At 43.3% G+C, this 13067-nt stretch overlaps 1 protein-coding gene across 1 annotated transcript in view; it reads left to right on the top strand.

Annotated features, from left to right (window-relative positions):
- Nucleotides 1-13067, top strand: part of TUBD1 (tubulin delta 1) — a 31009-nt gene extending 17942 nt beyond the window's left edge. The window contains exons 7-9 of the mRNA XM_047758543.1: nucleotides 7487-7627; nucleotides 9825-10008; nucleotides 12604-13067. Of these exons, the coding sequence (XP_047614499.1) occupies nucleotides 7487-7627; nucleotides 9825-10008; nucleotides 12604-12706 (428 nt within the window). The 3' untranslated portion in view covers nucleotides 12707-13067. The remainder of the gene's footprint in view (nucleotides 1-7486; nucleotides 7628-9824; nucleotides 10009-12603) is intronic.

The raw sequence follows: 13067 nt of genomic DNA, 5'->3' as shown, positions 1-13067 counted from the left end.
TGCATTTACTTGTAATACCTTAGGAATTTTAGGTATAGTACCTGAGATAAGTACTCAGGTTTGGAGATAAGTAGAAAGTTCAGAGCTTAAATAATGCTTCTTGAACTTTTTGGCCACAGTACCTGTTTTTCTAGCAATACCTGTTATCATCTCAAGGAACACAGCATTCCTCAGGGCAGTGCAAGAGGTGCTGCTCTGGGCCCTCTTAGGTCAATACACCACAGTGTCATTTATGGGTGTTTTTTTTTTTTTTTTTTTTGGTCATGCCCACAGCATGTGGAAGTTTCTGGGCCAGGGATCAAACCCATGCCGCAGCGACTAGAGCCACTGCAGTGACAACTGGATCCTTAACCCACTGCACCACAAGGGAACTCCACACAGTGTCATGTAGAGTGTGTGTCAACATTTTTCCACAGTTAGAGGGTTTTGAACATTTAAATGTTTTCATTTCCTGGAAATATGAATATAGGAATAAGCATAGTTATGTCACTAGCCAGGTAGAAGGATATAGAGATAAAACTCTTCGTATGTTCTCAGACTGCTCTCTATGAATCTTGACCCCATTAATATTGCCACCTATGGGCTGCTCGTCTCTCTGCCCACCTGTTTAAGAGGTGTGTATTTCTTACCTAAAAAAACCCTCACTTTACTTTCTCAAAAAAAAAAAAAATGCCATCTGCAGTGTATCTGTTTCTACATGTCTTAGCAACAGGAGGAGTGAGCAGTCCAAGAGGGAGCAAGCAGAAGTGACAGTGTCTCTTATGACCTGGGTTTGGAAGTCACACACTGCCATTGTGCAGCATCCTTTTGGTAATTAAGGTCAGCCCTCTCCCCTGGGGAGGGGCCCACACCAGGGCCTGAATACCAGGAGGCCAGGATCGCTGGGGTTCAGCGTGGAGGCTAGCTACCATTCTCTGCCCTCTGTCCCCTGATGGATCCTGTCCTCCCATATGCAGAATGTACTTAATCCCTCCCAAGGCCCCCCAAGTTATATTCCATTAGCACATCAGCTTAAAGTCCAAAATTTTATCATCAAAAAGCAGGTCCGGGAGTTTCCGTCTTGGCGCAGTGGTTAACGAATCCGACTAAGAACCATGAGGTTGCGGGTTCGGTCCCTGGCCTTGCTCAGTGGGTTAAGAATCCGGCGTTGCCGTGAGCTGTGGGGTAGGTTGCAGATGCGGCTCGGATCCCGCGTTGCTGTGGCTCTGGCGTAGGCCAGTGGCTACAGCTCCGATTTGACCCCTAGCCTGGGAACCTCCATATGCCTCGGGAGCAGCCCAAAGAAATAGCAAAAAGACAAAAAAAAAAAAAAGCAGGTCCAGGTATGCATTCATACTCCTCTGGTGAGATTTCCTGAGTATGGCTTTTTAAGTACACCCCATGCCCAGCAGACCATAGTGGAACAGGCATAGGATAACGGGCACACGCTCTTTCTCAAAAACAGGGGAAATGAAAGGAACGTGGGAGTCATAACGATTCAGCAGAGCCTACGTGCTTGCAGTTTCTTGATTAGAATGTAAGAGCTGGGAAGAATTTTCCATGGCTTTTGGCTTCACCCTCTGAACTAAGCTAAATTATAATTTTACTTCCTTATTTTTTTTGTTTTATTTAAAACAGTTTATTTTAAAGTTTTATTTCATTGATTTATTTTTGCTAGTTTAATTTGTTCTGGTGAGAATTAGAGGATATACATACACAGACTTAAAAAGAATGAAACTACTAAGAATTCCCTGGTGGCTCAGTGGGTTAAGGATCTGGTGTTGTCTATGCTGTGACTCGAGTCACTGCTGTGGCATGGGTTCAGTCCCTGGCCTGGGAACTTTTATGTGCCTCAGATGAAGCCAAAAAAATAAAAAAATAAAACTAGCGTTGGAGTTCCCGTCGTGGCTCAGTGGTTAACGAATCCGAGTAGGAACCATGAGCTTGCGGGTTCAATCCCTGGCCTTGCTCAGTGGGTTAAGGATCTGACGTTGCCATGAGCTGTGGTGTAGGTCCAGACGCAGCTCGGATCCTACATTGCTGTGGCTCTGGTGTAGGCTGGCAGCTACAGCTCCAATTAGACCCCTAGCCTGGGAACCTCCATATGCTGCAGGAGTGGCCCTAGAAAAGGCAACAAAACAAAACAAAACAAAAAGCTTCACATTATATGTATTTTTTGTTCTACAACTTCCTTTTTCTCTTTTTCTTTCCTTTTTTTTTTTTTTTTCAAATGCCGCACCTGAGGCATATGGCAGTTCCCAGGCCAGGAACTGAATCTGAGCTGCAGCTGCAGCAGTGCCGGATCCTTTAACCCACTGCGCCAGGCTAGGGATTAAACCTTCAACCCCAGCCACTGCAGTCAGATTCCTTTTTTTTTTAAGGCCCGTACCCGAATCCTATGGAAATTACCAGGATAGGGGTGAAATTGGAGCTGCAGCTACCGGCCTATGCCACAGCCATAGCAACATCATATCCCAGCTGCATCTATGACCTTCACCACTGCTCATGGCAATGCCGAAAACTTAACCCACTGAGCGGGGCCAGGGATCAAACCCCCATCCTCACGGAAGCTAGTCAGGTTTATTACCACTGAGCCACAATAGGAACTGTAGTCGGATTCTTAACCCGCTGCACAACAGCAGGTACTCCTTTACAACTTCTTTAATGTAGTATCTTGTGGCCTTTATTCCAAATCAATATATTTGGACATGCCTTAGTCTTAGCTACATAATTTTCTACTGTGTATGAGCCATAACTTATTGTATGAACATGAATTAGAGTCAAATAATTCTGTGAAGCCTGTTAAAACTGTTAGTCCATAACCTTCTTTTATTGTCTCCTTCCCAGAGGTAGACGGTTTTCAAAACTCTTTTGCTGTTTCTTTTACTGTTTTCATCTATTCACTGCCATTTATAGATTTTCTAATTATTTAGACTGCCTGTTTACTTCCCACTCTGGAGGTTTAGGATTTAGCTTTTTTCTCACACTGGCCCCTAAGCCCTAAAACACCCTCAGTCTCCTCCTCGTCCTGATAGCAGCAGTCTCATTATTGAGTTAAAACAATATTCAGCTTTACAGTATCATGACCCAATAAATGCTATTCACGCTGGGCAGCAGAGTATTTTGTGATTGTTTTTCCCTTCCCGTATAATTTCGTATTTTCTTTGGAGTTAGTAATTGCTTTTTTTCCTGTTTGCTTAGTTTTTCTATCTATCTGTCAATTATTCAACCCTGTTTCTCCACTTAACTGTTTCTTGATATACAGGCACACCTATATTTTATTGCACTTGGCAGATAGTGTGTTCATGCACAAATTGAAGGTTTGTGGCAACCCTCCATCAAGCAAGTCTCTTGGCACCATTTTTCCAACAGCATTTGCTCACTCTGTTTCTGTCTCATTTTGGTTTTTTTTTTTTTTTTAGGGCCACATCTGCGGCATATGGAAGTTCCCAGACTAGTGGTCGAATCACAGCTGCATCTGTGACCGATACCACAGCCACAGCAAAACCGGATCCTTAACCCACTGAGCCAGGCCAGGGATCAAACCTGCATCCTTGTGGATACTAGTCAGATTTGTAACCCGCTCAGCCACAATGGGAACTCCTCATTTTGGTAATTCTTGCGATAGTTCAAATATTTTCATTATTTTATTTGTCATGGTGATCTGTGATCAGTGGTCTTTGATGTTACTATTGAAAAAAGATTACAGTTCGCTGAAGGTTCAGATAATGGTTAGCATTTTTTAGTGATAATTTTTTTGTTTTTTTGGTCTGCACCCACAGCATGTGGAAGTTCCCAGGCCAGGAATCAAACCTGCAGCACAGCAGTGACGTGAGCCACAGCAGTGATAACGCTGCATCCTTAACCCTCTGTGTCACAAGAGAACTCCAGCAATAAATTATTATTTTTTATTTTTTGGTTGCACCATGGCATATGGAGTTCTAGGCCAGGGATCAGATCTGAGTTGCAGCTGCAACATACACCACAGCTGTGGCAACGGGAGATCCTTTAACCAGGGATTGAACCTGCATCCTTGGTGCTGCAGAGATGCCACCAATCCCATTGTGCCATAGCAGGAACTCAGCAATAAAATATTTTTTAATTAAGGTATGTACATTGGCTTTTTTAGACGTAACGCCATTGCATAATTAATAGATTACAGTATAATGTAAACGTAACTTTTATATGCACTGGGAAACTAAAAACAATATATGTGTGACTGACTTTATTGCAATAATTCACTTTATTGTAGTGGTTGGAACCAAACCTGCAAAACCTCTGAGGTCTGCCTATATTCAATTATTCTGTCAGTTTCAACTTCTTTAAGAAATCTCCCCTAGAAGTTCCCATCATGGCTCATGATGGGAACCCAACTAGTATCCATGAGGATTTGGGTTCAATACCTGGCCTTGCTCAGTGGGTTAAGGACCCTGCACTGCTGTGAGGTGCAGTGTATGTTACAGACATGGCTCAGACCTGGCATTGCTGTGGCTGTGGTGTAGGCCAGCAGCTGCAGCTCCGAGTAGACCCCTAGCCTGGAAACTTCCATGTGCCACAGGTACAGCCCTAAAAAGGCAAAAAAAAAAGAAAGAAAGAAAGAAAAAAGAAATCTCCCCTAGAGCCTTCAGACTTGTTTCAATCAATTTTTGTTGTTGTTGTTGTTACCCTTTTTGGCTAGTGTACATTTGTCCTCCCGGATATTCTCTTTGCCTCTCTGCAGTGTTGGATATTCTGCTCAGAGGATTGAGACAAAGCTCCAGTGATCTGGGGGAAGAGGTGGGGCCATGGTTTTCTGGATTTTCACTTGATCTCTCTGGTTTTGGTGTGTACCCTGCCCTTACCTCTGCCCCTGGTGTTCTCCAGATCAGAGATGTGCAGTCATACCCTTCCAGAAAATAAACCTTTAGTTTTCTGCTGCGATGGGGGAGAGCCAGTCATCATGATAAACAGACCAGTTTAGCAACATTCCTTAAGCAGCAGTCAAAGGTAGATGTGCAAAGCCAGTTTAAGAGCCAGTGACTTAGCATTTTCATGGATTTCTTTAAGGAATGCTGCATCACCTCCATTCTGAAGGCACGGAGCACAAATAACGTGAAAAAACATAGGCATCCTTAATGCTGAGTCAACGAGTGATAGAGTCACTGAATGGGAAAACATTTTAGGAAAGCCTTAACTGAGTTATTTTCTTATATGTATATATTTTTTATGTATGTTCAAGAATGACATGATTTTTGAGATCCTGTCATGGTGCAGCAGAAATGAATCCAACTAGGAACCATGAGGTTGTGGGTTCGAGCCCTGGCCTCACTCAGTGGGTTAAGGATCTGGCGTTGCTGTGAGCCGTAGTGTAGGTCACAGACACGGCTTGGATCTGGCGTTGCTGTGGCTGTGGGGTGGGCCAGCGGCTACAGCTCCGATTCGACCCCTAGCCTGGGAACCTCCATATGCCATGAGTGTGGCCCTCAAAAGACAAAAAAAAAAAAAGGAATGACATTTTTAAAAATATAAACCTAAATTACTCTAAAAGAATTCTTCAATAAGTGTAACATTTAATAATCTGAATAGTTTAATCGACAGGTTTTTTGTTTTCTCCTAATCAGTGGTGGCCTGGATGGAAGGAAACATAGTATTATGGATTTAATCCTTCTTTTATTCTTTTGGCTGTGCCTGGGGCATACAAAAGTTCCCAGTCCAGGGATCAAACCCAGGTCACAGTAGTGACCAGAGCTGCTGCATTGACAACGCCAGATCCTCAACCTGCTGAACCACCAGGGAACTCCTGGGATTTATGTTTATTTTGATGATGCCTTTTTTGTTACTTCCATTCCCATTTTAAAATTTATTTGCTTAACTTTTCCTATCCTCATTTACTCTTATTTATTTATTTACTTACTTACTTTTTGGCCGAGCCCTTGACACGTGAAAGTTCCTGGGCCAGAGATAGAACCTGAGACACAGTTTCAACCTGAGCCACAGCAGTGACGACACTGGATCCTTAACCTGCTAAGCCAAGCCACCAGGGAATTCGACTTTTGCATTTTTTTAACATCAGTTTTTTAAGGTCTCAACTTTGGCTTCATTTCTTTTCTTTTCTTTTTTTTAATTTTCAGATAGTTGATTACCTTTTATTCCTCAGTGATATAGAATGATATATATATAACAAGTAGAGCTTTGACATCATGTCATGAATTTTTAACTATTTTTGTGGGGTTTTTTTTTTTTGGCCACAGACATGCATTTGGGATGTTCCCAGGCTAGTGACTGAACCTGTGCCACGGCAGCAGCCCAGGCCACTGCAGTGACAACGCTGGATCCTTAACCTACTGAGCTACCAGGGAACTGCAAGAACTTTTTTTTTTTTTTTTTTGGCTTTTTGCTGTTTCTTGGGCCGCTCCCGCGGCATATGGAGGTTCCCAGGCTAGGGGTCGAATCGGAGCTGTAGCCGCCAGCCTACACCAGAGCCACAGCAACGAGGATCCGAGCCGCGTCTGTGACCTACACCACAGCTCATGGCAACGCCAGATCCTTAACCCACTGAGCAAGGGCAGGGATCAAACCTGCAACCTCATGGTTCCTAGTCGGATTCGTTAACCACTGTGCCACGACGGGAACTCCAAGAACTCCTTTTTGAATAGTTTTACTTAGGTATAATTTATATACCACATACTTCACTTATTATAAGAAAAAGAAGCAGTTCCTGTTGTGGCTTGGTGGTTAACGAACCTGACTAGCATCCATGAGGATGAGGGTTCGATCCCTGGTCTCAGTGGGTTGAGGATCCGGTATTATCATGAGCTGTGGTGTAGGTGGAAGACACAGCTTGGATCCTGTGTTGTGGCTGTGGTGTAGGCTGGCGGCTACAGCTCCCATTGGATCCCTAGACTGGGAACCTCCATGTGCTGCGGATGTGGCGCTAAAAAGACAAAAAAGGACAAAAAGAAAAAGGAATGTTTCATGTCTTTCTCAGGATCGAGTAATTTTGTTGTTGTTGTTGCCTTTTTAGGGCAAGTTTCCAGGAAGTTCCCAGGCTATGGGTCAAATTGGAGTTGCAGCTGCTGGCCTACACCACAGCTCATGGCAACACCAGATCCTTAACCCACTGAGTGGGGCCAGAGATCAAACCTGTGTCCTCATGGATATTAGTCAGGTTTGTTACTGCTGAGCCACAACAGGAACTCCAGGATTGAGTAGCTTAAATCATTTTAGGTCAACCAAAGAAGAATGTTTAAATTTTTAGCAAGAACCCCCCCCCCAACTTTTACTTATCAAATGGAAATTTATATAAAATATACATGTCATAATACATTTTTCTCTTTTTTTTCTGGCCACACCCAAAGCACTCAGAAGTTCCTAGGCTGAGGGTTGTACCCACATTGCAGTTGCAATCTGTGACACAGCTGCAGCAATGCCAGATCCTTAATCCATTGCACCTCAAGGAAACGTCCACATTTTTCTCTTCTTGTTCAAAGCCATTTGTAAAATCTCTTGCTTTTTTTTCCTTGTGTAGGTATTGACTGGCAGATCCGGCCTCCTTTATCAGGACTTCCTGCTCTTAGTAAAATGTCTACCAACAAGGAGTTTCATTTTAACACTTCCATTGCTAACCTGGTCATCCTTCGAGGGAAAGATGTGCACAATGCAGATCTGGGTAAGCAAAGTTAAGGTGAAAATTAAGATGTGTGTTTTGCATGCATACATGGTTCCTATGGTAAAAGGAAGGGAGGGAGGGAGGAAGGAAGGAGAGAAAAAGTCCCCGAGTTTTTTCTTAAAGGATAATAATTATAGGTTTTAGTAGCAAAGTGTAACCATTGTATCACTAAGTATGAGACTGGACATCAAAAATAGAGGTCTAACAAAAGACAAGTTTAATTTTTTTTTTTTTGCTTTTTAGGTCAGCAACCCTTTGGCATATGAAAGTTCCCAGGCTAGGGGTCAAATCAGAGCTGCAATTGTTGGCCTACACCACAGCCACAGCAATGCCAGATCTGAGCTGTGTCCTGCACAGACACAGCTCAAGGCAATGCTGGATTCTTTTTTTTTTTTTGTCTTTTTGCCATTTCTTGGGCCACTCCTGCGGCATATGGAGGTTCCCGGGCTAGGGGTCGAATCGGAGCTGCAGCTGCCAGCCTACACCAGAGCCATAGCAACACAGGATCCAAGCCGAGTCTGCGACCTACACCACAGCTCACGGCAACGCCGGATCATTAACCCACTGAGCAAGGGCAGGGATCGAACCCTCAACCTCATGGTTCCTAGTCGGATTCGTTAACCACTGCGCCACGACGGGAACTCCCAACGCTGGCTTCTTCATCTACTGAGCAAGGCCAGGGATCAAACCCGAGTCCTCATGGATCCTCGCTGGGTTTGTTACCACTGAGCCACAATGGGAACTCCTAGAGGAGTTTAATTCTTTATTCCTAAGTCTGGTTGCTCTGTCATCCTCACCTTATGGCTTTGTCCTTAGTCCAAGACATCTGTTTGAGCTTCAGCCATGAAATCTTGTAGGAATAAGCAAAGAAGGGCAGGCCTCTTCCTCCTCCTAGGGTCACACACCACACACGTGTTTATATCTCTTTGACTGGAACTGGATGGTGTGCCACCTCTAGCTGCAAGGGTGGCCATGATCACAGTTAAAATTCAGGGATTCTGTTACTAAAGGAGAAGGGGAGATCAGGTATTGTGGGAGCACTAATGGTCTCTGTGACAGGCATTATTACATCTCCAGGAAGTTGAAAGAGCAGTACTCTTATTAGCTTTGTGTTTCTATGGCAAGTCTCTAGGTTTATAGTATCTTTATCTGATGATTCCAGCAGCATCCAGTTGGTTGCCTCTCGCTGTGATATAAACAAATAATCTTGTTTCTGAAATATGTCTTAAATATCTAATAATAATTAAAAAGAGGTCATTCAGGAGTTCCTGTTGTGGCTCCGCGGTAACAAACCTGACTAGAATCCATGAGGACGCAGGTTCAATTCCTGGCCTTGCTCAATGGATTAAGGATCCAGTGTTGCCATGAGCTGCAGTGTAGATCACAGATGCAGCTCAGATCTGGCATTGCTGTGGCTGTAGTGTAGGCCAGCAGCTGCACCTCCAATTCAACCCCTAGCCCAGGAACTTCCATATGCCTCAGGTGTGGCCCTAAGAAGACAAAAAAAAAAAAGGGTCATTCAAGGAGTCAACTGGAGGCCTAGCAGTAAAGCAGTAAAGGATCTGGCATTGTCACTGCTGGCAGGTCTATCCCTGGCCAGGGAATTTCCACATGCCAAGGGCGTGGCCAAAAAAAAAAAAAGAAAGAAATCACTCAAGTCAATCAGATGGTGAACTTTCTTCATATTCTTCATTTTAGACTTTAAAATAAGAGAATTAATAAAAGGTTAGGGAGTTCCCATTGTGGCTCAGCAGAAATGAACCTGACTAGTATCCATGAGGGTGGGGGTTCGATCTCTGGCCTCACTCAGTGGGTTAAGGATCCAGCATTACTATGAGCTGCAGTGTAGGTCACAGACGTAGCTTGGATCCCAAGTTGCTGCGGTGGTGTAGGCTCACAGCTGTAGCTCAGATTGGATCCCCGTATGGCTGGGAACTTCCATATGGCTCAGGCGCAGCCCTAAAAAGCCAAAAAAAAAAAGGCAAAACAGGAGTTCCCTGGTGGCACTGCTATGGTACAGTTTTGATCCCTGGCCTGGGAACTTCCGCATGCCTGGGCAGGGCCAAAAATAAATAATAAATAATCAATAAAAGGCAAAACAAAATATTTCTGATGAAACGGCTAAGAAATATCTATGTATTAATTTGTTTCCAAAAATGATTCATGCTATAAACAATGGTTTGTTGTTTTGCACCAGGAGCATTTAAAGATCCAGCTCTCTACACTTCCTGGCTAGAGCCTGTTCATGCTTTCAATGTGTGGAAAACCCAGCGAGCCTTTAGCAAATATGAGAAGTCAGCAGCATTGGTCAGCAATAGCCAGTTCTTAGTAAAACCACTTGATGTGATTGTGGGCAAAGCATGGAATATGTTTGCTTCAAAGTAAGTAAAAAATAAATCTACAAACTTTTCCTAACCTGAGGCAGGTAATACAATGTTAAACACAAGGCAGCATCTGGAATGTCTTAGTCTGTTTGGACTGCTGTAACAAAAACAGCATAGACTGGGTAGCTTTAAACCACAGAAATTAATTTTCTCATGGTTGTGGAGGTTGGAAGTCCAAGAGTAAGGTACTAGCAGATTCTATATCTGGTGAAGACCCACTTCCTGGTTTATATGTGGTGGCTTTTTACTGTGTGCTCAAGTGGCAGAAGGGGCAAAGGAGCTTTCATGGGTCTCTCTCTTTTTTTTGTCTTTTTGAGGGCTGCACTGCAGCATATGGAGGTTCCCAGGCTAGGGGTCTAATGGAGCTGTAGCTGCTGGCCTATGCCACAGCCACAGCAACACCAGATCCGAGCCGCGTCTGTGACCTACACCACAGCTCACAGTAATGCCAGATCCTTAACCCACTGAGCGAGGCCAGGGATTGAACCTGCAACCTCATGGTTCCTAGTCGGATTTGTTTCTGCTGAGCCACGACGGGAACTCCCATGGGCCTCTTTCTTGAAGGCACTATTCTCATTCATGAAGGCTCCACTCTCATGAGCTAATCATACCCCAAAGGCCTTACCTCCTAATATCATCACCTTGGGAGTGAAGACTTCAACATATGAATTTTGGGGCAACACAAACATTCAATTTATAGCATGGAATGGGCATGGCTACCACTTTGTAGGTGTGAAGCTTTGGACATGTTACTTCAGGGTTTCTTTTTTTTTCTGCACAGTGGGTCCAAACTGAGCGGATGTATGTGGTAAGGATTACATGAAATAATGTAAAAAATATCTAGTACGGTGCCTGACTCATAAATCCTTAATATTGTTCCATGTTATTGCTGTTGACTAAATAAGTGGTTTCTAAATGAAATGAAGTAGAAATTTGACTGTAAGGCAAGGACAATAACATGCTTTCCAAAATAAGATCCTTTAGAATGAAAAAGATCTTGATCTTGCTCAGCAAGAGATATTGTATTCAACTCCACTTAGTACTAGGAAATGTCTGCCTGATACTAAGAATTATGTTACCAGGTTCCCAGACCTCTGCCATCATTACTTAATGTCAAAGCAAAATCCCTCAAATGGGAGTTTCCATCGTGGCTCAGTGGTTAATGAATCTGCTAGGAACCATGAGGTTGTGGGTTCAATCCCTGGCGTCGCTCAGTGGGTCAAGGATCCGGCATTGCCAGGAGCTGTGGTGTACACTGTAGATGCAGCTTGGATCTGGTGTGGCTGTGGCTGTGGCTGTGGTGTAGGCCAGCAGCTGTAGCTCTGATTAGACTCCTACCCTGGGAACCTCCATATGCCATGGGTGCGGCCCTAAAAAGCAAAAAAAAAAAAAAAAAAAATTCCTCAAAAGATCGGATAAGACTCTACTTTGATTAGCTAGAATTCCCAAGGCCTCCTATCCTGAACATGGCCATTCCATAAACCCCCTAGTCCTCAGGACTGTGAACTCTCTGTCCTTTTCTTATGTGGTTCGCTTCCCACTCTCACTAAATGGTTAGCAGCCATTATTTCATAAATTTAATTCATATCTGCCCTTGATATTCTTTTTAACATGACTTCTCCTGCCTGAGAACATTCTGAGAGATTGGGAGTATTAAAGGGGCCACCTGGCAAAGTGCAAATTCAGTGTTGTCTGAAAAACACTTGGGAGGCTTCACTTTGTTCCTAGAACTGGATTAATGTGTTTCTACAGTTTCACGCCTTAGATAAACTTCCTCAGGTACTTTTTATTTATTTATTTTTTTTATTTTTAAGGTCACACCTGTGGCATATCAAAGTTCCCAGGCTAGGGGTCTAATTGAGCTGTCACAGCCACGCCAGATCTGAGCCTCATCTCCAACTTACATCACAGCTCACACCAATGCCAGATCCCCAACCCACCAAGTGGGGCCAGGGATGAAACCTGCATCCTCGTGGATACTAGTCAGATGCACTTCCGCTGAGCCACAACGGGAACTCCTCTCAGGCACTTATTTTAGAGTTTATGTTGAACCCGGAGTTCCTGTTGTGGCTCAGCAGAAACGAATCTGACTAGCATCCATGAGGACGTAGGTTCAGTCCCTGGCACACGCTCAGTGGGTTAAAGATCTGGCGTGGCTGTGGCGTAGGCCAGAGGCTACAGCTCCACTTCAATCCTTAGCCTGGAAACCTCCATATGCCACAGGTGTGGCCCTAAAAAGACAGAAAAAAAAAAAAGAGAGAATCAAGTTTACGCTGAACCCAGTTATAAACTCCTGTCAGTTGTTGAATATGTGTTGGGTAGACAGTCAAATCTTGTGTCTGTCAAAGAATATGCTTCTTTTTCCTATTTTCTTATTGTCACTATCTTGGACACTAAAAAGACAGGGAGCTTGACATAAACCTTGAAAGTTCGCTGACTTGGAGTAAACATTGAAGCAAAGATAAGACTTTTAAGAGAGTTTGCCATCTTCCTTCGGGTGTTCATGAGCTAGGAGAGGTCTCTTTATAGTTTGACTTCAAGAGTTATTCATTTGCCTGAGATTTTTATTTCACACTTTGTTTCTCTCACCAGAGCCTACATTCATCAATACACAAAATACGGAATTGAAGAAGAGGAGTTTTTGGACAGTTTTACATTGTTAGAACAGGTGATTGCCAGTTATTGTAACCTCTGATTTTTGAACCTTAAGTTATTTTTGGACTAAAATATTTTCAATACTACTTTCTCTGTAAAGTTTTCAAATTTCCATCTACTAAAATAACAAAGTCAAATCCTGATTCCTTCCTGCATATTATAGCCACAGAAAGGGAGGAAAACCCGTTATGGTACCTGTTTTCAGTGAAAACATCTACTTAGTATCTTCCTTTGTGAGAAAAAAAAATTGGTGCTTCTTTAAATAACTTTGGCAACACTTTTCTGAGATGTTGGAACCCTAGAACAAAAAAGAGAGTATTCTGTTTTGTTCTTATAGCCTTAAATTAAACCTTCCCTCTTTATTCCTAAAAGCATTCACTAAATATGAGCTAAACTTTCAT

The sequence above is a fragment of the Phacochoerus africanus genome, chromosome 14 (assembly GCF_016906955.1).
Source record: "Phacochoerus africanus isolate WHEZ1 chromosome 14, ROS_Pafr_v1, whole genome shotgun sequence".
In the NCBI taxonomy this organism is placed as follows: domain Eukaryota; kingdom Metazoa; phylum Chordata; class Mammalia; order Artiodactyla; family Suidae; genus Phacochoerus; species Phacochoerus africanus.
Note: the sequence above shows the minus strand (reverse complement) of the source record. Positions and strands in the feature narration are given on the sequence as shown.